Here is a 23,949-nt window from a genome sequence, read left to right on the forward strand (position 1 = left end):
GGTAACGTGCTCCTGGACATGCAAACCCCAGCTCAGCGCCTTGCTCACTTCCCTGACATTCACGGATGTCTGCAGAAAAAGGACTAAATATGAAGGAACTGCTTGGTATCCACATTTTGCTTCATCATTACAGGCAGCACCAGGCACAGTCAAATCCCCAGTGTGTCCTGACACTGGTGTATGTTCATGTTTTGCCAGAAAACAGGAGAGCTGCACAACAGGTTTCCTGCTACGATGACAAGAAGGGACACAATAAAGCCACATGCACTTATGATTGTAAAAGCACTCATGCTTTTTGCTGGATCTTCTTACAATTTTTAAGCATCACAGAGCAAAACGGTACAAGCCAGGGACAGCGCAGGCCCTTGATCAGTCCAAGGACGCAGAAGGGGCTGAGGAAAAAATGCCCAATTTCCCAGAGGAGACCAACAATTTGTTCTCGCTTTGTGCTGAAACAGGTATATGATTCACACGTACCCCACTAAGTATTTGCTATGTGTACGGGCTTTTTGCATTACATCTGCTGTGTGTGATGTCTGCACTTGCAGAGCCAGTGTTACTGAAGAGAAGGGGAAGCACAAAGGTGGTACTATTATTCAGCATTCTGGTGCACTCATTTCAATCGCATTTTTAATTTGACTGAATCCAGCTAAGAAGATACCTTACAATGTAGATACTTACCAGTTCACATTTCCGTAGCAGGGACTGTAGTTACCTCTCCCCAGTCTACTGCAAGCCAGTAGCAACTATATACAGCCTCTTTAAGATGGCATATGGTTTCTTCAAGCTATCACAAAAAATTCAAACATCTTGAGTGAATGAGAGACACCATAATGACAAGGATATCACCTTTTAAATCGGATAGTATTAGTAAGGTCTTTAGAAATCTCATATTTACTTCAGATATTTGGTGTGTTGTAATGGAGTTGCTAAGATGAGTAGACAGCACTGCCATAACATTAATGTAACATGGTGCAAATTCTTGAACTACTGCAGGGCTTGTAAGTAAGCGCTCAGATGGCACTGACAATTATGCAGGTACTTGCTTCTGTATGTCAAAGGATTTACAGCGTTGAAAAGATCAGACTTATAAATAGTAAATCATGTAAGATGAAAGATAAAAGGAGCGTATTGATTCCAGCTATTACTGAAAGGTGGGGCAGAAGAAAAACATGCATTATCATCATAAAGACAAATCCTTCACATTTGGGTGGTTTTCTTTGTGACAGCTCTCCTGTGACAGCCTAAGAATCCAATACAGACAACTGTAGATGCAGAGATATTTCTCCAGAGAGCATGGAAGGGATCCTTTGGGAAGTCCAGAACAAGCTCCCAGCAAAGGCAACAAGCAGGTGGCCACTGCAGTCTCAGTGCTGCTTTGTTACTAAATGTTTCCCACCCCAATATGCCCTCACTGTACTGTCAGAACTCTCTGAAGAGACACACAGTGGTTGGCATCATCTTTCCTCTAGAAAATTTGTTTGGTATCTGCTACATTAAACTCAACACAACCTTAAAGAAAAAGGAGAAAGAACTCTAGTGAAAATAAGCAACAAAACAAGCTCATGCTGCTACAGAGTAATGTATTTTCCTGTTTTATTTTGGATTATTCTTCACAAAGTTGGACTCATATCTGATTTATCCATCCCCCCAGATGCCAAGGCAGATTTGAAAGCTTTTTGACTGATCAGAGTTGGTCAGAACACCCTCCAAAAAAAAAAGGAAACAGCGTTTGGCAGCATTCAGAAAATTAAATGCAACCATCTTAAAAAAACCCACAGTTTTTCAGAATTGTCTAAGGTTTTGCAGCCTGAAACAGAGGACAAAAGATCACTTAACACAAACTGTTTGGTGTGCCTTACAACCTGCCCCTCAGACTCACCTGCTGCTTTAAATACAGGTTTGAAATTGGCAGTGGTAAATATTGTTACCTGACCAAAATGGCAAGATCTGAAACATTCACGTCAGTTGGCCAGGCTGCAATTCACAGGTTTACTTTTTATACAGCATTGTAAAGTTCGTGAAAATAATAGACTTGTGTGTTTTCAGAGATGTGAAGAGTATTATGCATATGTGACAGATGGATCTGTGAACTGGAAAATCTCCTCATCATACAGGTCTTCTGGTAGGTTTTCATCTCCATCAGCAAAAAATGTAGGGAATGGAGGGTTTTTATTGCAGTCCTTGTAAGTAGGCAATTTGCTGTCTTTGACCTAAAAAGCAGGAGGGTGAAAGGTGGGATTAATAAATTTTAAAGAAGCCTTTCATACAGTAATACACTCTAAAAATTAAAGAAATCATCTTGCATGAGTAAGGAAAAAAACCCCACCAAACATCAGTATTCGCATTGCACCTGTTTATCTGAAGAACTCTGAGTATAATCATCAGGTTTCTTAACATCAACCCCAGCTATTGAATTTAACATTTTGTACCTGTCATTAAGGAGTTTAAAAAAAAACCCAGCAAACCAAAACAACCCAAGGATAACTTATCACTTGTGTGATAAACTTATTACCACTGTGAGAAAATCAAAGCTTATTCTCATGAATTCATTGCTCAGAATTTTAAAGTGTTTTAAAAATATATGTATAAATATGGGCTTTTAAAAACTGTGGTTATATCTCATAGTACTTTCCTACATGACATATCAAGTTATGTTATGCAGTATAATCACCTCCTCAACAACCAAGACATGTTTTTGTATTTACGATACAAACTAATTATGGTAACTAATTTTGCAAAGATATGTGCATGTGCTGTATTCAGTCCCTCTGGCTACTGCAGAGCTATTTAATGACTGCAGAGTTAAGCATCCAGAATTCCTCACCCAGGAATTAGTGCTCAAGTTTGGCAAACACGAGCCCTTTAAGAAAGTTAATTTCCAAGAACTAGAGCACCACAGAGAAATTACTTTCCTTTACTGACCTCTCTTACATGGGGAAAGATTTATAATCTAGCCCCCGAAACTCCAATCTCTGAAGAAAATTAGTTGCTAGAATTATCAGTAAAAAGCAGTTTGGCTGCGGTAGAAGATGGAAAGCCGGTATCTCTGAAGAAAAAAAGAGCTACAAATTCTCAAGTGATGAAATTTCACTGAAAATCAAATTCTTCCTTTCTATATTGTTACATATGATCTTCCTCCTGAGTTGTAATAATCCCTTTCAGTCACTATACCCAACTGGATTAGAAAAAAAACAGTAAAAATAAATTAGACAAAATTTTAGTATATAGAAGATAAGCTCTTCCTCTTATTTTTTTCAGTGTACTTTTAAAGAACAGGAGGCTTGTCCTTACTTGGTTGGACAAACTCATCACATAAGACAATTGTGATTTACACCAGAAATTAAACCATTTTATGTCCACTGACAGTTCTGTTCTGACAGCACTATATCTACCAGATTCATATCTGCTATTACTTGAGCCTTTCCCAAAGTCCATGAGGATTCCTGCACATGAAGTGCACAATAAATTTGACTTCAGCTTCTGAAAAAACTGTTTATGGTTTTTTTTTTTTTTCCCTGAGGAAGCTCCAACAGTTTTCTAACTGCAGGCTTGATATATGCAAAAGAAAACCTTTTGCTAAGCATGAGGGGGTGAAGGGCTCAACAGGTCATATTGGTTAGGATGGCTACTTAGCTTTTCGAGTAGATCATTTCTCTTCTTTCAGACACCTCCCTATGAAAAGTGTTCTCTGTTCACTTGGGAAGTGCCACACACAACTGCTGAAGTACCTGTACTCCAGGCAGACACCCATTTACATCAGGTATCTACATGGAATAAACCAGGCTGAGGTCCAAGGCCAAAGACCTTCACAGCAACAGTGTGCTCATAGCAAACACAGCCAGATGCTTTCAGCAGTGTCATCTGCATTGCAGGGGCTGAGAAGTCATCCTTCCCTTTCAATACATCAACTGTTGTTTCTTTTTCTATATGAAAACATGTTTAAATAACTTCACCCGTTGCCCATTATTTCCCTTTCCCCTTTATCCCCTAATCCTATCACACATCATAAGCCTTCTTTGTCAACAGTAAAACACCTCATCGGCTCTACAGGAATTACAGTAACATTATGAAAATGAGAATAAATAACTATTTCTGATAACTTATTTATTCCATATGTATCTTACTGAAGTGTTTTTCATGTCTACTTTATGGTTATTTTGGATTATTGTCATAATGAAATAGCATGCGCTGCTACGTACAAGCTGTGTCATTACAGGCAGTTTTGGACACCTTGAAAGCAAAAGGAATTGAAATATTTTTTTTCTTTTTTTTTAAAACAGCTTCTTATCACAAGACTTACGAGTAAGACATCTGCTCTCAACCGAAGGCAAATCCAAGAGCCTGATCTTTGTCCTCTATCAGTTTATCTCAATAATTACAAGATTTCTGCTCAGCCTTAACATTGCATTTTACATATTGATGTCAAAAGCGGCATTTTGCAGCTACTGCCTCTTGTGTGATAAGGAGAATTTGTAAAGCAGATTCTTATGAAACATTTTCAATAGACCATTGTTGCTTTCAGAGGAGTACAATACTGTTTCATTTTGCCCCTTCCAAACTCCTCAACAGCTTGACAGATCCCAGAAGCACAAGCCACGTCTGACATTAAAATTATTTTCTTCTGAATGCTCTTTCTTTTGATTGGTATAATTGACACATTTTGACTGGTGAAAGCTACTGCTCTTTTTCCATCTGTCTTCTCAAGGGAATTACTGAATTATTTCCTTTACATTCACAAGGGATACAGAATACCAAAGGTTTTTCTGTATGTATTACTTCAGATTCCTGCACAGTAATTTTGCAGTTATTATAATGGTTCACAGCAGTGTGTACAAACGGGTACACACACAAGAAGTACCAGTGACCCAGCACAGCCCTTCCTGTTCTCCCAGTAACCTCCTGAGAGCATCACTAATAAAGGAAAAAACTGCCACCAAATGTCTTTCACCTCATTCCTCAGAGCTGAAAACCCAAGGCTCCAAAACTTGATCCTTATGGGTCCCTTCCAACTTAAGAGATATTCTATGAAAAAAATGCCACACACCAAAGAACAGAAAACCATACCAAACAAAATTTCACTTTCCTCCTTCCCATGCATTTGAGGTTCACAAAATAATATTTACATTCTATGCTGAAACTGAATTATAAGCAGTTGCTTTGGTAATCTTTCACAGTAAGGGTGTGCAAATAATTAACACACAAACTTCTCTCCTAACTGCTTTTAGGTCCTAGAAAAAAATAATGTCTACAACTCAAAATACTCAACATCATTAAACTTTAAACAAGTATTTTTCTGCAGGTTTCCTGTTAATATAAATCCAATGTGATCACAATGGATGGCACTGATCTCATTAAAAATAAAAAGACAAGAAAGAGAAGAAAAAAAAAAGAGGAACCCCATGACATCAGAATAAGTTTTATGCTCCATGTCACTAAAATCCTGTGAATTTAGCTCTCACCCACAGATCGGCCTGAGAGCCCAATTAGTTATTACAATCCATAGAAACATTCACTGTATAACTCAATATAACATAAACACTTGGCTTGCTTAACTACTGTATTAATACTGCTAGACATTATAGTGGACTATACTGTAAATAGTATATATAGCTGTATATATATTTACTACAGTATATTCTCTGTGAAGTTTTTTATTAAGGAAAAAAAAGCTGGTTGTGATTTTGCCATTAAACCATTAAAACAGTCAGAAAGTTTTGCAGACACTTAATAAACCGCATATATGCATGCCCCATATATTGACAGCATAATAGGTAGTATAAACAAATACAAATTCAGACATCCGTCAGCACTAAACACTTTACATGGTTTTAAACAGGCATCAAAATGATGCTTAAGTCACAACTCACATTTGCAGTTTCACAGGGCTTCAGGCTGTGTTATCAACCACAGCAAAGAATGCAAGTTGTTTTCTAAACAGGAAAATGTGTTTAAATATACAGAATGTTAGAAATGATCCCCTCAGGTATTATAAATTACCTAGCTCAGCTTCTATGCTATTTTCGAAGCTAGACGGAAAACTGAATTCAAGACTATATCGATTTCTGCCTTATTTTGTCTTTAAAAAAAACAAACCAAAAATCAAAACCAGGAAAAAACCCCTCTGCCATGGTGCTGAAGGTACTGGACAGGGAACACGAAAGAAATCGAGGCCTAACACTGTTCCTGCATGTCCCTAATTTGAGCTCAGCACCCAACTCTGGCATCAACAGCTAGGAACACAGACAGCAATGCTGGCAAGCAGGATACAAAATAAGTAGGATGCAAACTACTACAGACTTTTCTATGGGTTACATTTGCCAGAATTTCTGCTTTCACAACACATGTGACATTCAAAGTGATCAACATTGAATGTCCTAAGAAAACCAGGTGCCTTAAAATTAGGGCAGATATAAAACATTATAAAATATAAACTCTAACATTCTGTATTATAAATATGCCGTAGTACAGTATCCCCTCCATTACAAAGCACGTATTTTACAAGGGAATTAGACTTATTGTGCTGGTTTGACTGAAAATGAGTTCATTTTCTTCGTGCAGTTAGAAGCCTTTCTTTTTCATAACTAGCACGGTCACTACTTGGACTTAGCTAGAGAACAAGCAGATAACACCCCAGGACAGAGTGAATGTTTTTAATTGCTCTGGCCTGAGAGCCAAGGACATTCTGAGCACTCTGCCCACAGGCGTGAGGCATCGAGGAAGGGGGGCATGGATAGGGCAGAGCTTGACTGACATCCAGACTGATCAATAAGGGTATTCCATCCCATTAGCATCATGCTTCACATTTAAGGAGAGTTGGGATCTTCCAGTCTCTCTGTCTGGCATCCTTCCTCTTGCTCACTCTTGGGCATTTTTTTTTTTCTTGCACGTTCTTAGTTTTGTTATCAGAGTTGGGGGAGTTTGGTTTGGGACATTTAGTTTGGCCTTTTGCCATTTTGCAGAGGCCTCTGGGCTTTTCTGCCTTTTTCCTCTCTTTTCTTTCTTTGGGATCAGCTGTTCGGGACCAGGTGCTGCTTCCTGGGACTGGCTGCTTAGTGTGGAAGGAGTCCCTGAGGATCTGCATTGAGTATATTTTATTTTATATTCTATTTCTATTATATATATATATATATATATATTATATTTACTAGTAGTGTATTAGTATTTTGTTATTTTATTAAACTGTGTTTATCTCAAACCAAGTTTCTCCCTTCCCTTTTGATTCTCTTCCCTACTCGGGAAGTGGGGACATGGAGTGGGTGGTGAGCAGCTATCGTGGTTCTATTGCTAGCTCGGCTTAAACCACGACACATGTGCTTCCTTCCTGAATGACAGACAAGGTAATTTTTTGATAATACACTTGAGACAGAAATTGAGAATCATAAGCTTACAAAAGAAAAAACAATTAGCTTTTTTTCTAGATGATCAACACCACGGTCAGCAACTCCAGGCCATGTCATCTAAAAAGATCCACCAAGAGAAACAGGTATTACCTGAGGTAGGCTACTTCAATAGGCACAACACAGTAATTTACAGGTGCTTACTTTGTGATGTTACTCTTGTAACAAAAAAAATCCATACATTCTAGCATAATTGTAAAAATTCTTATAAGTCCTTGTAATTGAGAAAGAAATCTATGCTAAAGTAAGCTTTTTCGATTAATTTTCCAGTTGGCTAGAAACATTACTTATGCCAGTTATTTACCTGCATGCTTCAGTGTGCAATGTCAAATGAAAACTGATTTCTAATTAAACCAGGAATCCATCAGTCCTACTATTGTGCACTTTTTCTACTGAAAACAAAACCTGAAAAATGTAAGTGCTACATCTCAGTTTGGATACAGTGTTGATGCACTAAGTTTCCAAAAATACAAAACATACAAAATAAATATACGCTTCAAGGTGCGCTGTGGTTTTAATGGTTACCAAGCAACACAGAGTGGGCACTGAACGCCAACAATAGAAAAGTATTTATGTGATATTCCACTTTTTAAGCTCAAAGACAGACAGATCCACATCCTTTAGACATTAGTCCTACTTAATTATAAGCAGGTATTTAGTGCAACGAACAGTAATATCCCATGATTTCTCTCCCCAACTACAGGTCCAAGTAAATCTACAACAATGTATAGGATGCCAAAGTATATATGCAAACAAAAAAACACCCTGGAAGAAAGGCATGACACAAGTTAAAAATATCACAGATGAGCACAGCAAGATTAAATGGTGAAAAAACCTCAGAAATTAGAACACATACCAAATAGTATTGCTTTGCAAGCTTTTATAATTAAAGCCTTCACTACTCTTCCGAACTATATTTAAAAGTATAAGGGAAGACTTCTTAATTAATATATGTAATTCCTAAGGCTCATGGAAGAAAACAAAACAAAACAAAAAACCAGAATGGACTCAGCAGCTCAAAGAACAGGAATGAACTGCTGCTGCCTACATGCTCCCTCCAAGCACCAAATACGTATGTGGAAATAATTAAAAAAAACCCCAAACTATTTCCTAATGGTAATAATAGCTACTACTGCACCTTCATCTTCAAATATGATTATTTATTACTAAAAAGCCATGAAAGTCTGAGCGTGGAGCACTTCATCACGATCTTTCAAATATTGTATTAAGTTAATCAAAGAGCTCTAAGGGATGAAATCTCCCCTTCTTCCCATGGATCCTCAACTCTCATTCCTAATAAAGGAATCAGTGGCAATTCTGAAATGCATAAGTCAAAATGCATACTTGAAGATACTTGGATTTCTAAACTGTAGGTAGCTATGAGTTGAAATATTTTAATACATAGGTAACTTGCAAATATACTTGATACAGATTCCACATCTTGTAGACATCACGTACAAGACTTAGTAAAGCAGTCAAAAAAAGTGTCTTCCACCACATAGTCAGTAATAACAGATTAAATTTACTTGGGGAAAAAAAAAAATAAAAAAATCACATAACAGAGCCATTTTAACTTTTGGTCTTAGGATAAAGTTCCAACCATCATCCATGGCGAGTGAACTGAAGAGAAATCACCCTGGACATGGCAAGCACTTAAATGCTACGCAGCAGACTGCCATGGCAATCACAGCCCATTATCCTCTGCACATCACAGGTGTCACTGTGGTTGTTTCACTGCATACGCTTGGCAGGCTCAGCCCAGCAGGCTCCTGCTAACAAGGCTGTTGACTGTGGCAGTGCTGCTGCCTCAAGGACCTTTTTAAGCTAAGAGCAGGACTGCTTTCAGAACAAAACCAGTAAACCCATGGTGGTAAGGGGGGTGCTTTTCAGTACAGGCAAGAGTAATGATTCAGTAAAGAAAAAGAGAAGGTGGAAGAAAAAGGCGGAAGTGACCCAGTCCTGAGAGAAGGCACGTAACGCTTCCAGTAGGTTCTCCAAGCAGAAGTGTGTGGTGTCTGATTAGCAAAGAGACATTGATTTGTTCAAATTACGTCTTCATGGTGTGCATATCATGCCTGGTATTAAAACACACAGTTTTGCTTTAAAAACATTTTGTAGTACAGGTGTTTAATCAACGTTTGTTTTCTTAGCTCACTTAAAACCAGAAATCAGAAAATGAATTTACTGAGTCAAGTTAGAATAAAAGTTATGAGCTGGTACAAATAAGTACTGTATTTGGAGTCTCAATGGCTTTATAAAATGTTGTATCCTTGCAGATAAGACATCTGAAATGTGTACATGCAGCTACCACTGAGCCATATAAGCGTGGAATTTAACAGCATGACCAGGAAAACAAGATGCACAATGTTTCACAACCATTAGCTCTTGCTTAAGAGTACTATTCAGATCAAAGAATAAAGTCGGTGCATAGAACATTACTCATTTTTTCAGCTACATTATGTTGCTTAAATACATACGACATACTTCAAAATTAACATCCTGTAACAAATTCTCACTTAATTAAGCCTCAAACTAACACACAGCAATCAGGTTTATGCCTCAGGATTAGAAAAAATACTTAGAACTCAGTTGAAGAAAAGGTCATTCAGACCGACATACGGATGAAAAGCGAGACAAGCTACACTCTTAATTCTATGTCCCTGATGTCATTCCTAGTGTTTTTGCAGAAGTTATCCTGAAAAATACTTCTCCCGGACATTCGTTAACTAATTTTCACTATCTTGGGAGAGAAATGCGTAATGTATTCTCCAGCCTTGGGGTGGACATTACAACCAAAGCAGTTTAGAGATACCTCACTCATTAAAAGAGGCCTTATTTCCAATGAGAGACACACAACAACAAACTTCATTTTTCTGTGTGTAAAACACCTATTTGAAAGCTAGGATTGCCTTACTCAATGCCTAGTAACTGTGGAGTTCTGCTCCACAACTAGGAAACACATAATAGAAAATGGATGCCCACAGTAAAACATGACAAGAACAAAATAAACCAGTTTAAAACAGCTGAAATTTCTGAACTCTGCAACTTTTCAAGAACTGGATCATTTCGATCCCCACAATACAGTCCCTACAACTATATTTCAGATATATGGTATATGTACAATAATATCCTCATAATCATTCATAATAAAGATGCTTGATACCCTGTAATCTATTAAGTCAGAAATTAACTTCCTCCAAGTATTTTGTGCTTGCATATGTGTAGAATATAGCTAATTAGAAAAGGCTGTTTTGAAAAATAATGTTTAAAAGTACTTTTCTTGCTTTGATGTGGATTATTTACATTTCTGTTTTTCAGGACAATCCTGAAACAATGTCCATAACATTTGAAATTAATTCTGTAGAACACCACAGAGAATAACACTGACACATTTATAGTGATTGCAAAGGGAACTTGTATCATTATTGTGAACTCCAATTGTCTCCTCCTGTACCTCAGCTGCTCCTTGGAAGGGTAACGTCTCCTGTGTGTGAGAATGCTTTGACTAACTTCTAAAGCAGTGATTGCTGTGTATTTCTGTTCCTGAATACAGCCTTTAAATAATATTCTGGAAATCTCACCATCATGCTGTTGACTCAGGTTAGTGTTCAAAGGGGATGGACCTAGCCCTGAGACATTTACCACTTACAATCACTGTATTGTTACAATCACTGTATTGGTTTATCGTAGGTGACGTGGGTACACAAGCCCAGTGCAAAGCTAAGAATGAGCCATTTAGAGTTAAGTGGTGACCCACTGCCCCTATTATTTACTCTGTTTTACAGAACTGATCCTACTGCCCTTTGATTCAACAGTACAAGATGGGACTCTGAAGAAAAGACTGTATTCTACCAATGTTTTTCCTTTTAGAAGCAGAAAGTTGGTGTGACCTTAGGAGTCAGCAACACCAGTAAGCTGAAACCAGCAAACGTACCTTCACCAGACAATTTGTGTGACCTGGAACAGATCCATTTACGTAAATAATGTCATGTTTTGTGTTGATCCTCCACACCTAGGAGACAGAAAAAAAACCCCAGACATTGAGCTCATTTTAGACACTATTCCCAGTGTTACAAACAGTAGTCCAGCAAAGCGCAAACTGACTAACTGGAGGTAGTACTCTGGGGAACAAGAATGTTCTGCACAGGCCTGAAGTTGCCACAAAATTCAGTCACACGCTACTCTGAGTGCACAGCTTTCTAATACAGGAGTCTATTAAACAGTTTTAAAGGGTTTGTGATCAGGCTGTATTTGGTAAAGCAGTTTTTCACTCAGCATAACACCAACAGAAGCTTCCAAGTTTCTTTTCCCTCTAACAGCAATAGCTGTTGACAAATTAAAACAAATATGCTCAGGAAAATGTTACTGTGATCATTTGTTAATTTCTTAATTCCAGGAGGTGCTCAACTGAACATTCACATTTTCTGTTACAAATCATTAGTTTTAGTTAGCAGAGAGCAGCAGCAGCACACTTTTTTTTTTTTTCAAACTAGACGCTAATATGCTTTTTTTGTGCAAACTGCAGAGGTTGTGTTCAGAGACAGGAAAGAGCAGCTGTAATAGCCCAGGAACTGCTACAACTGTGCACATAGAACCTAGACAGAAACTATTTGCACATGAGAGTGAAGCACCATGATAAAGTTAGGACTTCAAACAACTCAGACTTGGGCTGAGTTTGAACAATTGGAATAGGCATAAAAACATGAACTGAAGGTCACCAAAAGCCTGATTGTTTTCCCACTTCAAAGGCAAAAATGAAGGGACACAGTGAAAAACACATCAGATGTAGAAGTATCACCTGAAAGCCCAGTCCCAAGGGACTGCACATACGCAAAGGGAGTTCAGATAACTATTTGTAACCCACCAGAAGACAGGAGCACACATCCGCTGCTCTTGCCTTTAGAGGTTGCTCGCTTCAAGATGTACCTGTCTGGGTTCTGACAGAAATGACAGTTCACCACCACAAGGCTACAGGGCCGAGTCCATCGCTTTGGAATGCGACCACCTTACACACATTCTAGTACACTCAGAACTCACCTTTAATCCAAAGGATGTCCTATAGATGTTACCCATTTTACCAGGCATCTTCTTTCCACGATAAACTTTGGAAGCTTTCTAGATAAAAACAAGGCAAAAAATTCATGTAATTGCAAGAGGTGCATCTTACAAACTCAAGAAGAGCAGGAAAGCAAATATGCTGGTATTTTCAATGTTGAAAATATCTAATATTGATCAGCATTTTAAATACATTACATTCCCTGCTATTGCTTAGTTTCTGTATCTGCTTTTTATTTGGCTGGGCATAACCTGGAGAGCAAAGGTGGCAAAGAAAAGGCAGGAATGAGTGCAATGATTTTCAGTTCTATAGCATTATCTGGGGATTTGTTTCAGTTTCCTGCGCCACTCTCTTATTCGTTATTTATGTGGGGTTTTTCTAACTCATGTGAAAGTCATGATTTCAGGCAATCAACTACAATTAACTTCTAGGGACATGATTGTGTAGGATAACTTAGACATCTGAGGTGGTCAACAGTAGACTGGAAAATAAAAATAAAGGCAGTTTTACCCCATTTCATTCTTTTACTTTGTTTCCTTTTCATCATACCTATACGCGACAGTATTTTCCACTGTATAGACTTTGTGAAATTATATGCACTGTTACTGCTTAGGAAATTCTAAATTAAAGGAAGGTTACTTTCTAATGATGAATGCCATCTGCTAAAACAAAGTGTTTTATCTTCAAATATTTACATTCTTCAGTCTTCAGAGAAAACAGTGCCAGGTGTAGAATCCATTTTCCAGTTAAAATAAAGGACTATAAATCAGTACTGTATGCTTTTACAATCTCAACTACTCTACCTTTGTTGCCTGGTGCCTTTTTGCTTTTACTATTCTCTTAAGTATTACTTATTTTTTACAAATTTTTCTTTTAATTTGTCCGAGAAGATTGCAGACAATTCAGGTTCAGTGCTGCGACTCAGCTGGTCTTAATTCTATATAATGAACTTAATTTGCAAAAATCCCTGTTAGTTCAGACTAATTGTTGTGCAATCCTTATAGGGACAAAGTTTTAAATGCATTCGTTCCGAAGCACTTTTAAACTCATACATATTTTGAAACTTGAATTATTACTCTTTGCCTAAAAATGCTAAGAAGCCAACAATTTTGGGAATGAAAGAGTTCATAAAGCAGCTACACAAGCCAGGCAAGGCGATAAAAGTAACTAAGGTTCCACAGAACAGTACTATATCTGCAGTATAAAATAACAAGTAAATCCCTTCTGATCTATAAACAGTCTGATAAAAGATTCTTCGAGCTCTCTCTGAAGCTTTAAGACTATTTCTGTCAGCTATACTAAAAAAATACCACAATTTGCTCAGCTAGAATACATTTGCTCACTCACCAGCAATATAGAATATTCATAAACTGAGGCATAAGAGAACAACTATCGGCATTGCTCATCATACAGGTTTCTGAACTTCCTTTGAAACAGCTGTGATTCTCTGCTCGCACAGAGTAGGTGGTAACAGGTAGCTATTGTGATACTGTTCATTTTTAGTAAGCAGTTCTAAAAATACTGAAGAAGGTTTAAACAGGAAATAAGAAGAAATAAGAATCCTCACATTGGTAGATATTGCTCCAGGACGTCTGTGAGTTTTCGTCTGGCCGTGGCTTGCAGGCTGGCCTTTAAATCCCCACCTTTTCATGACACCTTGAAAACCTTTACCAATTCTGAAAAGAAAAATAATTAAGAAACAAACCTGGGTTAGTCAAACTTAAGGTTACTAGCAATAACCAATAATTTCAGTCAGACTCATGATCTTTAGCAAAGCCTTAGCAGAGAGAAAGCACATTTTTTAAATATATCATCTGTATTTTATATCATAAACATATTCTAGTCCAATACTTAAAGGTTGCTTTACAGAATAAGAAGCACTAGATGAGAGTCAAACAGACAAAGACCAAAATGCTCCTTGCTGTGACGGTCCTCAATACATGGTACCATAATGAAGTTTTCAACAAGTGGACACCACAACAAACAAACCACAACAACAAAATCTAATAAAAAGCAACTGTATTAATAACACATACCAAAAATTAATGACAGGTCATAGCATCAAGAGAAGAAGAGATGGCTGCTCAGACTAGCATACAAACAAACCAAGGTACATTTATTTCCTAAACTACAATAGACTCATCTCTTGAAAACAGTTGTATGTGTGCTCATCTGACAAGTAAAGCCTAAAACACAGTAACAAACAAAACATATTTTCAGACTCCATGTCTTAATGAGGCACATTATAGTATTACTGGCTTTGGAGTTTTCTGTTTACTGCAGGGACAGACTCAACAGGAAAAACTGCCTCAGCAGAGCACAAAAGAAAAGCCGATTAAAGCATTGTCCGTTTCCAAAAGGAAAAGTCTGCCTGCAGGGTTTACGGCTGCACTGATTATTTAATTAATTTAACAAGATGATCCTTTTCTTCCAATTTAAAGAAATCTTTTCTCTACTAATGCACTCTGCAATATCACGGTCCTATTCAAGCATTAGAACCTTGCAGCCAAACACGGGAAAATAAAAACAGGTATGAGCATATATAGGGCAGGTTGTCTCTATAGACTACATTTTGCTGGCTCCACTGATCAGAAAAGCAATGCCATTAAAAACCACATAAAAATATACAAATGTGGAAAATACCAAATCTCACAAAAACAGGATTCCTTCCTCTTCTGTTTGAATAATTGCCCTCTAATTGCTGGCCTGGTAGCCTAGAGCAAGTCAAGTGAGTGTCCAAACCGCCACAAATGGAAAGACTCCCTAAGGCCACAGAACCGTAAGGAAACAAGACCTATGCAACCACGATGTCCACCTCTTGTTTCTCCCCTTCCCTGCTCTGAACCTTGTGGTCAATGCCAGTTAAACTGGGCACAGAAGAAAGAGACCCAACTGTCTGAAACAAAAATCATTGGTTAGAAAGTACTGAGGGTCTTTTTGATCCTTTCCTACAATTAACTAAGGAAATGCCAGAATATGATTAAAGAAGGGATCTGTTCCTTTGGGAGCAGGAGGGAGGACCAGGGTTACCTGGGATCAGAAACACAAGACAGAATTCTAAAGGATGCAAGGGTTTGTTACAGCAATTTCTCATGAAGCACCTTATTTTGAAAGCCTGCAGTAATAAATAGCGATATTTATTAAAAAATGCTTTGAAAATTATGCTTTAAGAGAGGCTCAGAATTTGTCTTTTTCTATGTCTGCAGATTGCTAGGGGACTAATAACGCTGAAATACATTGCAAAACCTGAGCTATAGGAAAACTCATATCTGTTCTGCCAAAAAGCTATTTTTTTTTCTTTGAAACTATCTATTACTTGGCATGTGTACCAACTAGGCTACTTCTGGCATCTCTAGCTGGAAGGTGGAATTAGCAAACTCTCCAAAACCGAGTGTAAGTCGGTTGCACAACAACAGCTGTGCGGGCACCAGAGTGAGCAGATTGGGGGCATGATTAATTCTTTAGCTGCAGAAACGTACTTGCAATTCAGAGAAAACCATACAACTATCAAAAGCTGCCATTTCAAAAGAAAACAGTACTGTCAAGTTTAATCAAGAGGCATAAATCCCTGATGTCATGAAATCACTTCAATGTTTCTTTCAGATTGTTAATTTTTAGACATGGACAGTTTAGAAAAGTGTAAATTGTACTTTCTAATAAAATAGAAAAATATAAGAATTAATTAAAACTTGTAAAAGATGCATTTTGAAAAAAAAAAACAACACCACGTTTACTTCATCAAATGCTATAAGATGTACTCAAAGAGAAGTGATTATATCACAAGGTAGAGTTGCTAACGTTTAATGATTTCTGCAATAGACTAAATTATGCTGCTCGTCTGCTGCTTGGTATTTCCAATTACACCCATGTTTTCTGTGAAAAAAGACGCAGGGTTTGCAATATTGAAGCCTTAGGAAAAGTATAGAATGTGGCCAGACTGAAAAAGAGCACTTTGGTGAACCTGAAAATTCTTACACATCTCTTGATCTGGAATATGAAAACAAATCTCCAACATCTGAAATATTCTGGCTAAAGCCAAGGAAAGATATCTCGATGATGAAATTAGAGTATTTCAAAATATATAATGCTTTACTTTGCACCACAGTTCTTTCATTATAGTAGCTCAATAATTTTTTAGAATGGTTTCATTTTTTATTGCTGAAAAACTGACTGAAGGTCTCTGAATTACCTACAAATATACTTTACCTCATGACTTTTTAAACTTTCCTATTCAACATGACTCAGTCACCATCATGATTGAAAATAAAAACATTTATTAACTAAATAAGAAGTTACAGCTTTATTTAATTTTGTAGGGTTTTTTAGTTCTTTTAAAGAACAAACAATGTATAATGTTCTTTAAACAGATGTCAGGATGAAAAACAGTTACACAGACACTATATATTTCTTTATATACTCATGCTCTATCTGAAATAATGCTGGAACCAGAATAAAAACTACAGGATTATATAAGTCAAACAAAGCTTAAAATAAAGTAAGGAAATACTAATATTTGTTTAAATCGAATTTAGAAAGGAGGACTGTTCAACTAGGCACTTAGTAACTCAGCCAATATACTTCAATCATTCTAGAAGAACAGTGTTTTTTCCAACCTAAGTCCACCGTGATGTGACTATGATCTGTTCTCAGACAAGTGGTAGATTTCTCTACTATGTGCAAAATTATATATTATGAATAAATTTTCCATGACTCAAAATTTATCTGTATTTCTAATGCAAATACTTTACATTCTTCCAATTGTCTGAAATTCGAAGTGCTTTTGAAACTAATGTTCGTTTTACATAAAGACGGAAGAGAATTTAAGATGCATGCTGTTCGAGAAATACAACGGAAAGTCAGAGGAGGATTTATAGCCTAATTTTGTTAAACTTTTTCAATTCTGCCAAAAATGTAACAATTATTTGTAAGAATATGTTCTTGTTGACTTCTGAACAGATGCCAGGTGTTTTTCAATGCATGGAATTCACTTACTTTACTTAGCTTCATTGAAGCACGATTACCTGATCCCCAGAAAGGAATCACAGCCCGCAATGATGAAATGCAAAACTAAGACATGCAAATGTTAAGTGAAAGGAAAATAATCTTTCTGTAGAATTAAATGTAGAGTGTATTACACACGGTTGTTCTAGTCTCACCCGCAGGAAAGCAGCTGTTCAGGTCAACCACCTCATTTTGCACAAAACCTCATTTTCCAGGTTTGATACAAGTAAAACGTCAGTACCTAATGAGCCAACTTTAATTTGGAAAGCTACTGGAATAAAGCAGTCTAATTAAGCAACAATTTAGTTTGCTGCTAACTCCTCAAACTAACCTAATTTAAAAGACAATTATTTAGAGGCTGTAGAAGAAAAGGATTCCAACTACTTAGTCAAATAATTTCAGATGTTGTGGAGCATACTTTCAGGCTCAGATGCCACTGTTAACCTAGCAAAATTAAATAAACAACTAAACACATCAGAATCACCACTTAATTCTGACACATTTCAAACAAACCCACTGCTGGCTTTTTCTTTGGAGTGGCAAAGTTTCAGATGTTCCAAAGTTTTCCCAAAACGTTCATGAACTAGGTCATGAAGTGGCAGAAAACGGCAATATAATACAACTCAATTGAACTCAATTGCCATCCAGCGTTGGGCTTAAGGCACGGTGCCATCTCCCCCCATCCCCCTGTGTTGGTACTAGCGCAGCAGCCCACTTGCTGATTGGCAAACTGGGGTGTGCAACTGATCCAGCTGAAAATGAACCCAGAGAAGAATATGGATACCTCACACTGATCTTTTCCTTCGTGCACCTCAGGACACCAGGACTGGTGAAAGAAGGTGAACGGGAACCCTGTGGGAGTGAGTACCACCTCTCCTTTGGGCAACAGTCTTGACTACATCAGCTTAAAAAGATCACAGAAGCGCAGCCTGTGAGAGAAGCATTTCTGCACAGTGCTGTGGATTTTAGCCCAAAGCATGTCAGGGCTGAACCAGACCATCAGGTCATAGGGATTTTACCACTGTTCCAAAAGGGCAATAACCCTTTACATATTTTTGAAACATACCTCTGAAACACCAAGGAAAACTCTCGTCATTAAAGACAGCTATAAAACTTAAAAAGACTGAGCTGTTAAATTGCTGAAAATAAGTCCTAAGGAAAAAATTCAGCACTAAAGAAGACTGACAGCATGCAGACGTGCTGCCGACTGACAGCGCTCTAATAGCCACTCATACTCTGCTGAACAAATTACGAGACTTCAAATATAAACAAACCGCATGCATCTTTAACTGAACCTTCTCATTTCTGTGGAAGTGTTTTTCTTCAGAGGTATAAATGCATCAAAACATTTCAAAAGACTTCCACAAAAATATTTGCAAGGAAAGTTTAGAAGCAGATAGTCATAAAAAAGTACCCTAGACTTTTGTAACCAAATTAAGATGCTAACCAAGACTTCTGAAATGTACCACAAGTAGCTTTTTCTGAGTTAAAATAACTGAGAAAAGCTTTGTCAATTTTAAGCAGCGTATTTTTTATTTACGTCTTGGCAGAAGAAAGCACACCAAAAACATATCTTGCTCACCTGACTCATTAAAAGCTGGTAAAAAATTAAAATACCCTTTATATTCCACTCTATTATCTTCTCACTAAGGTGACATTAGTTTTCTTCCTTTCCTTTTTAAAGGAATAATTAGAACTAATCATGCTATTAACAACCATGCTGCTATTATCATCTATATGATTTCAAACATTGCGCACTTCAGTCTTTTCTCCAGTAAAACAAAATTACTGACAATCTTAAGAAGGTAAAACAGGTGTTCATGCAACAATATTTCTGAAAACTTTACTAGTGGTGATAGCAAGTTATTAGGAATTGCTCTCTCTTAAGCCCATAATGGTTTGAATCCTTCAATACCTTTTCAAAATGCCCCTACAGCTTACAATCTTCCAAGTGCTTTCATCACTCCTGAAAATGGGACTTTAGAGACTAATGTACAAAGGCGGATTTCAGCCTGTGGACCAAATCTCCCCAGTCTCCTCCTTTTTTCAGTAGGAAGAAGACTCCTCTTGAGGGGATTCAGAACACAAGTACAATATGAAGTACGTTCTCATTTTTCACCTTCAGCACAGCCCAAATGCTATAGATCAATGCTATAATCATCCCCAAAAATAACTCTGTTTGCCCTTCACTCAAGCATTTCTTGGATATTTTTGTGAAATCTGTACTTACAGGTACAGTAAACTAAGAAAGATGGATACAGCATTCTGAAAAATAATGACAGATTAACCCCACCCAAGTATGAGACTAAACAACAATGGATGAAACTGTATGGAATAAAGTTAAAGACCCAAATAAAAACTGAAATGTAGTAAAATAATTAAATTCTTGCCCAAGATTTAACAGAATGTGATAAATGCAGCATTCTACAGAAGTAGAAATTTAAAAGAAAGCAACATTAAAAGTAGGAATCAGAAAGTAAGTCACAGAAAAAGGTTAAAAGCCACAGATACAGAAAGACTGAAATGATTAGATAATCCTATTGGCAGAAAAACCATGATAAAAAAATTCTCTCTCTCTAGCTTAAGAATTTTTCCTTCTCCTTTAATATTAGGCACCTGTATAGTGGGATTACATGTAATACACCACCCAAGTCAGCAGTATGAACAAAAAGCTAATTTCTGAAATGGGATCATACAAATATCTGGAGATAATAGATTAGAAATACTGAATTAAAAGATAAGATGGATTCACCAAACATGTCCAGGAACCCAGTCTATTTTTTGCTTGCTAGCAATTTCAAATACATGTAGCAAGATACAAATCAATATCCTGTGGCTGCTTATCAGTATCTCTTACGCTGCCAAAACACTTCCCTAGTTCTTAAAATAATTCTAGAAAAACAAAGCTTTTCTGCCTTAACAAAGCGTGACATTTAATCTACATGGAATGACTGTATTCCTAATGACACAGTGCTTTGCTTTGTAAACAAGTTATTGTCTGTTATAGGCTGTTCCCTGAATGCAATTTAGAAACAAAATGAACAACATACCAGATCTAAGTATTATATAAGAAGTTTGACATAGAAAAATACTAATTCCAGTCAACTTCTTTACCGCCTGTTCAGAATAAGGTGCCCTCATGCGTGTAGTCAGGTGTACCTATATTAGAATCAACTACTCAGCTGTACTGATATGATCAGTTTCTCCATATATACAAAGATCTGTGAATAATATTAGATATTTAAAAGCATTACACATATGTGAGACAATTACAATGGATGATATTTCAACAAGGCCATGTGGGTATTATCTCCATTACACAATAAATAAAACATCAAATGCAAAACATGGTCTTGGTATCACAACATGACAAAAATACACTTCACTGAAACATGGAGATAGGAGTTCTCTTGGGCAGCAGAACTCACGGATGCAGCAGAGGAGGCATGACTGGTCTTTGAGGCAAGATGCCAGTTTTCTTTTGACATGCTCTACCACTTGAGCTCTAATTTGGCATTTCAGTGGTCTCAGAGGAAATTATTCCTCCCACGTTAAAGATTATTAGCCATTGCTGGCAAGGAGATGAGCTGGAATATGAGAGAAAATAAAAATGGAATATGACAGTTCTGTTGTCTGCCCTAACATTTTCACTATCTTTTTGCTTTTCTTTTGGTCCACGAGATACATCTCTCTTTACATCTCTACACCACATCAAAATTAAACAGTCTGTCTGGGAATTGATACTTTCCAGCATTTATTCCCCACTTCTACATACCACAGATACAACACTGTAGAGACCTCTTTGCCCATACTAAGCTTGAGCACCTCTTTTCTCAAGCTTTTTGTCAAGCCCTTCCATGCTAATCATGAATGTGCTACAGACAAGACAGGCAGAACCACAGCCCTAAGAGTATTATTTGTTTACCTACCATGTTAAAAATAAAAAATAAGCCTCAAAGAAAAACAATTTGATATTGTTTTACCCAATGGCTGAACGGACTTCTATTTTCTGCCACTACCCTTATACTTCAGCTTTAGTGAGCCATGAGTTCAAGCCAAAATAGAGGGCGGGGAAATCCAACCAGTCTGTTTGAAAGATGAACTGTACACGTTAAATCATTAGGAACCTACGTTTTTGCAGTAACATCCACGAACTGCCCTGGGCGGAAGTGAGCAGCATACAAAGGAGTACCTGCAAAAGAAAAGGAGAGATCATGTTCAACTAAGCGTTGAAATCCTCAAACCACTCCCCAGTCATTACCATCCAGAGTAGATGGCAGTCACAGGAAAGAAAAACTTTGTGTTTATTCACATATTATTTGTTCTTCTCTATAAACCACACTGACTAAAATAGATGCTTTGTAGTTACTACTTAAGCACATTGCTCAGTTCCATCTCAGCTGCATCTTCAACAAAGTTTCAAGCCTGTTTTCAGTCAATTAAAAAAAAACCAAACCAACAGCTGCTTCATGTCCACACAAATTTCATGCCATTTTCAAATCAGTATGAACACAAACTGAAATTACGCTAACATCTCCTAAAACTCAAGCACAAAAATACTTATATTAATTAATATTATCTTAAGATGGGGAATGACCTATTAGAGAGCAGTGTAAGGGAAAGGGACCTGGGGGTCCTGGTGGACAGCAGGATGACCATGAGCCAGCACTGTGCCCTTGTGGCCAAGGAGGCTGATGGCATCCTGGGGTGTATTAGAAGGGGGGTGGTTAGCAGGTCGAGAGAGGTCCTCCTTCCCCTCTACTCTGCCCTGGTGAGACCACATCTGGAATATTGTGTCCAGTTCTGGGCCCCTCAGTTCCAGAAGGACAGGGAACTGCTGGAGAGAGTCAAGCACAGGGCAACGAAGATGATGAAGGGAGTGAAGCATCTCCCTTATGAGGAAAGGCTGAGGGAGCTGGGGCTCTTGAGCTTGGAGGAGACTGAGGGGTGACCTTACTAATGTTTACAAATATATAAAGGGTGAGTGTCATGAGGATGGAGCCAGGCTCTTCTCAGTGACATCCAACGGTAGGACAAGGGGTAATGGGTTCAAACTGGAACACAAGAGGTTCCACTTAAATTTGAGAAGAAACTTCTTCTCAGTGAGGGTGTCAGAGCACTGGAACAGGCTGCCCAGGGAGGTTGTGGAGTCTCCTCCTGTGGAGACATTCAAAATTCGCCTGGACATGTTCCTGTGTAGCCTCATCTAGGCGTTCCTGCTCCAGCAGGGGGATTGGACTAGATGATTTTTGAGGTCCCTTCCAATCCCTGACATTCTGTGATTCTGTGAAATAATCTATTCACACCTGAGGTACAATGCCTGTCAGCAGCAAGCAACTGATAGAAAGCCAAGTACATGAATGATGTTATGTACAAAACACAGAAACTGCAAAATCAGTTTATTGAAAACCTGGCATTCTGCTTTATCTGAAGCTTTTAGTTCCATTTACTGGTCCAGACATCCATTTTATGCCAGGTTCGATTTTTATCAGTTACCGCACTGTCTTAATAAGGTCTTGTAAAAGCCTTCTCAAATGGCAAATAAAGATGTAATACATTAGAATTTACCACTCTACATAACTCTCAGGAAAATATCTGTAACTATCAAAAAGCACAAAATAAAAGCAACCTAAATACACTGGCTAATAAAACTTCAAAACTTTCCATTAAATCTCCAAACTTCCACCACTGACTTTTAGTGAGAACATTTGTTATAACATGTTTTAATGAATTTTACTTTGCAAGGTGCCAGAAAAAACACCATACATGACAGCCATCAGTCCTGCTTGTGAATGCAGCAGGAAGAAATAAACCTCAGACTGCTATTTTAGGCTCCCGAGAAACATTATGACAAACTTCCTGGTGCCATCCTCATAATTGGAGAATTTCCAGTAAACACATTCGTATTTATTCCCAACAAGTGAGTCAAGGTTAGACACTTATTTTTTTTATATTAGCTAGCTTGGAATTGACTTCTTTTCTAAGGAATGGAAACATACTAAGGAAAAAATCCTACTTCTCATCATCTTGAAAGTAAAGTCCATTTTCTAGATTTCCCTAGCAAAAAAGTTTGTGCTCAATGATAAAGAAATAAGAAATCAAAAATTTTCACATAGAACATAAATGAAATGCACATCATAACTGGGTTTAGATCTACAAGAAGTGGCAGGCATCAAATGATTATGCATATAATATTCAGTAGCTCAAAAAGATCACCTGGTTTAATAATGGCATCATCTGTTACATTAAATGTTGTAACTTTCTGCTTTGGCGGGACTCCAGCTTCTTTAAAAATTTCCATTGCAGCCTCTGATTTCTGGAACAAAGAGCAGACATAAAAAAGAAGTGATCTTAAAATACCCAAGGATCAACCTCACACAGAAAGTGATTACAGATTGTCAACACCACTCAGAGAAGCAGATATATTACCCTACACTTTTATCTTGAGAATAAGCATTTAAACTCTATATACAATTAATTTAAAACTCCAGT

At 37.5% G+C, this 23,949-nt stretch overlaps 1 protein-coding gene across 1 annotated transcript in view; it reads right to left on the reverse strand.

Annotated features, from left to right (window-relative positions):
- Window positions 1–1,579: 1,579 nt before the first annotated feature.
- Window positions 1,580–23,949, reverse strand: part of MRPL3 (mitochondrial ribosomal protein L3) — a 31,104-nt gene continuing 8,734 nt past the window's right edge. Inside the window, exons 5-10 of the mRNA XM_065051706.1 lie at window positions 23,674–23,773; window positions 21,589–21,649; window positions 14,024–14,132; window positions 12,438–12,515; window positions 11,335–11,412; window positions 1,580–2,213 (exon numbers count right to left, since the gene is read on the reverse strand). Of these exons, the coding sequence (XP_064907778.1) occupies window positions 2,064–2,213; window positions 11,335–11,412; window positions 12,438–12,515; window positions 14,024–14,132; window positions 21,589–21,649; window positions 23,674–23,773 (576 nt within the window). The 3' untranslated portion in view covers window positions 1,580–2,063. The remainder of the gene's footprint in view (window positions 2,214–11,334; window positions 11,413–12,437; window positions 12,516–14,023; window positions 14,133–21,588; window positions 21,650–23,673; window positions 23,774–23,949) is intronic.

Source organism: Columba livia, chromosome 2, assembly GCF_036013475.1.
Source record: "Columba livia isolate bColLiv1 breed racing homer chromosome 2, bColLiv1.pat.W.v2, whole genome shotgun sequence".
NCBI classification, from domain to species: domain Eukaryota; kingdom Metazoa; phylum Chordata; class Aves; order Columbiformes; family Columbidae; genus Columba; species Columba livia.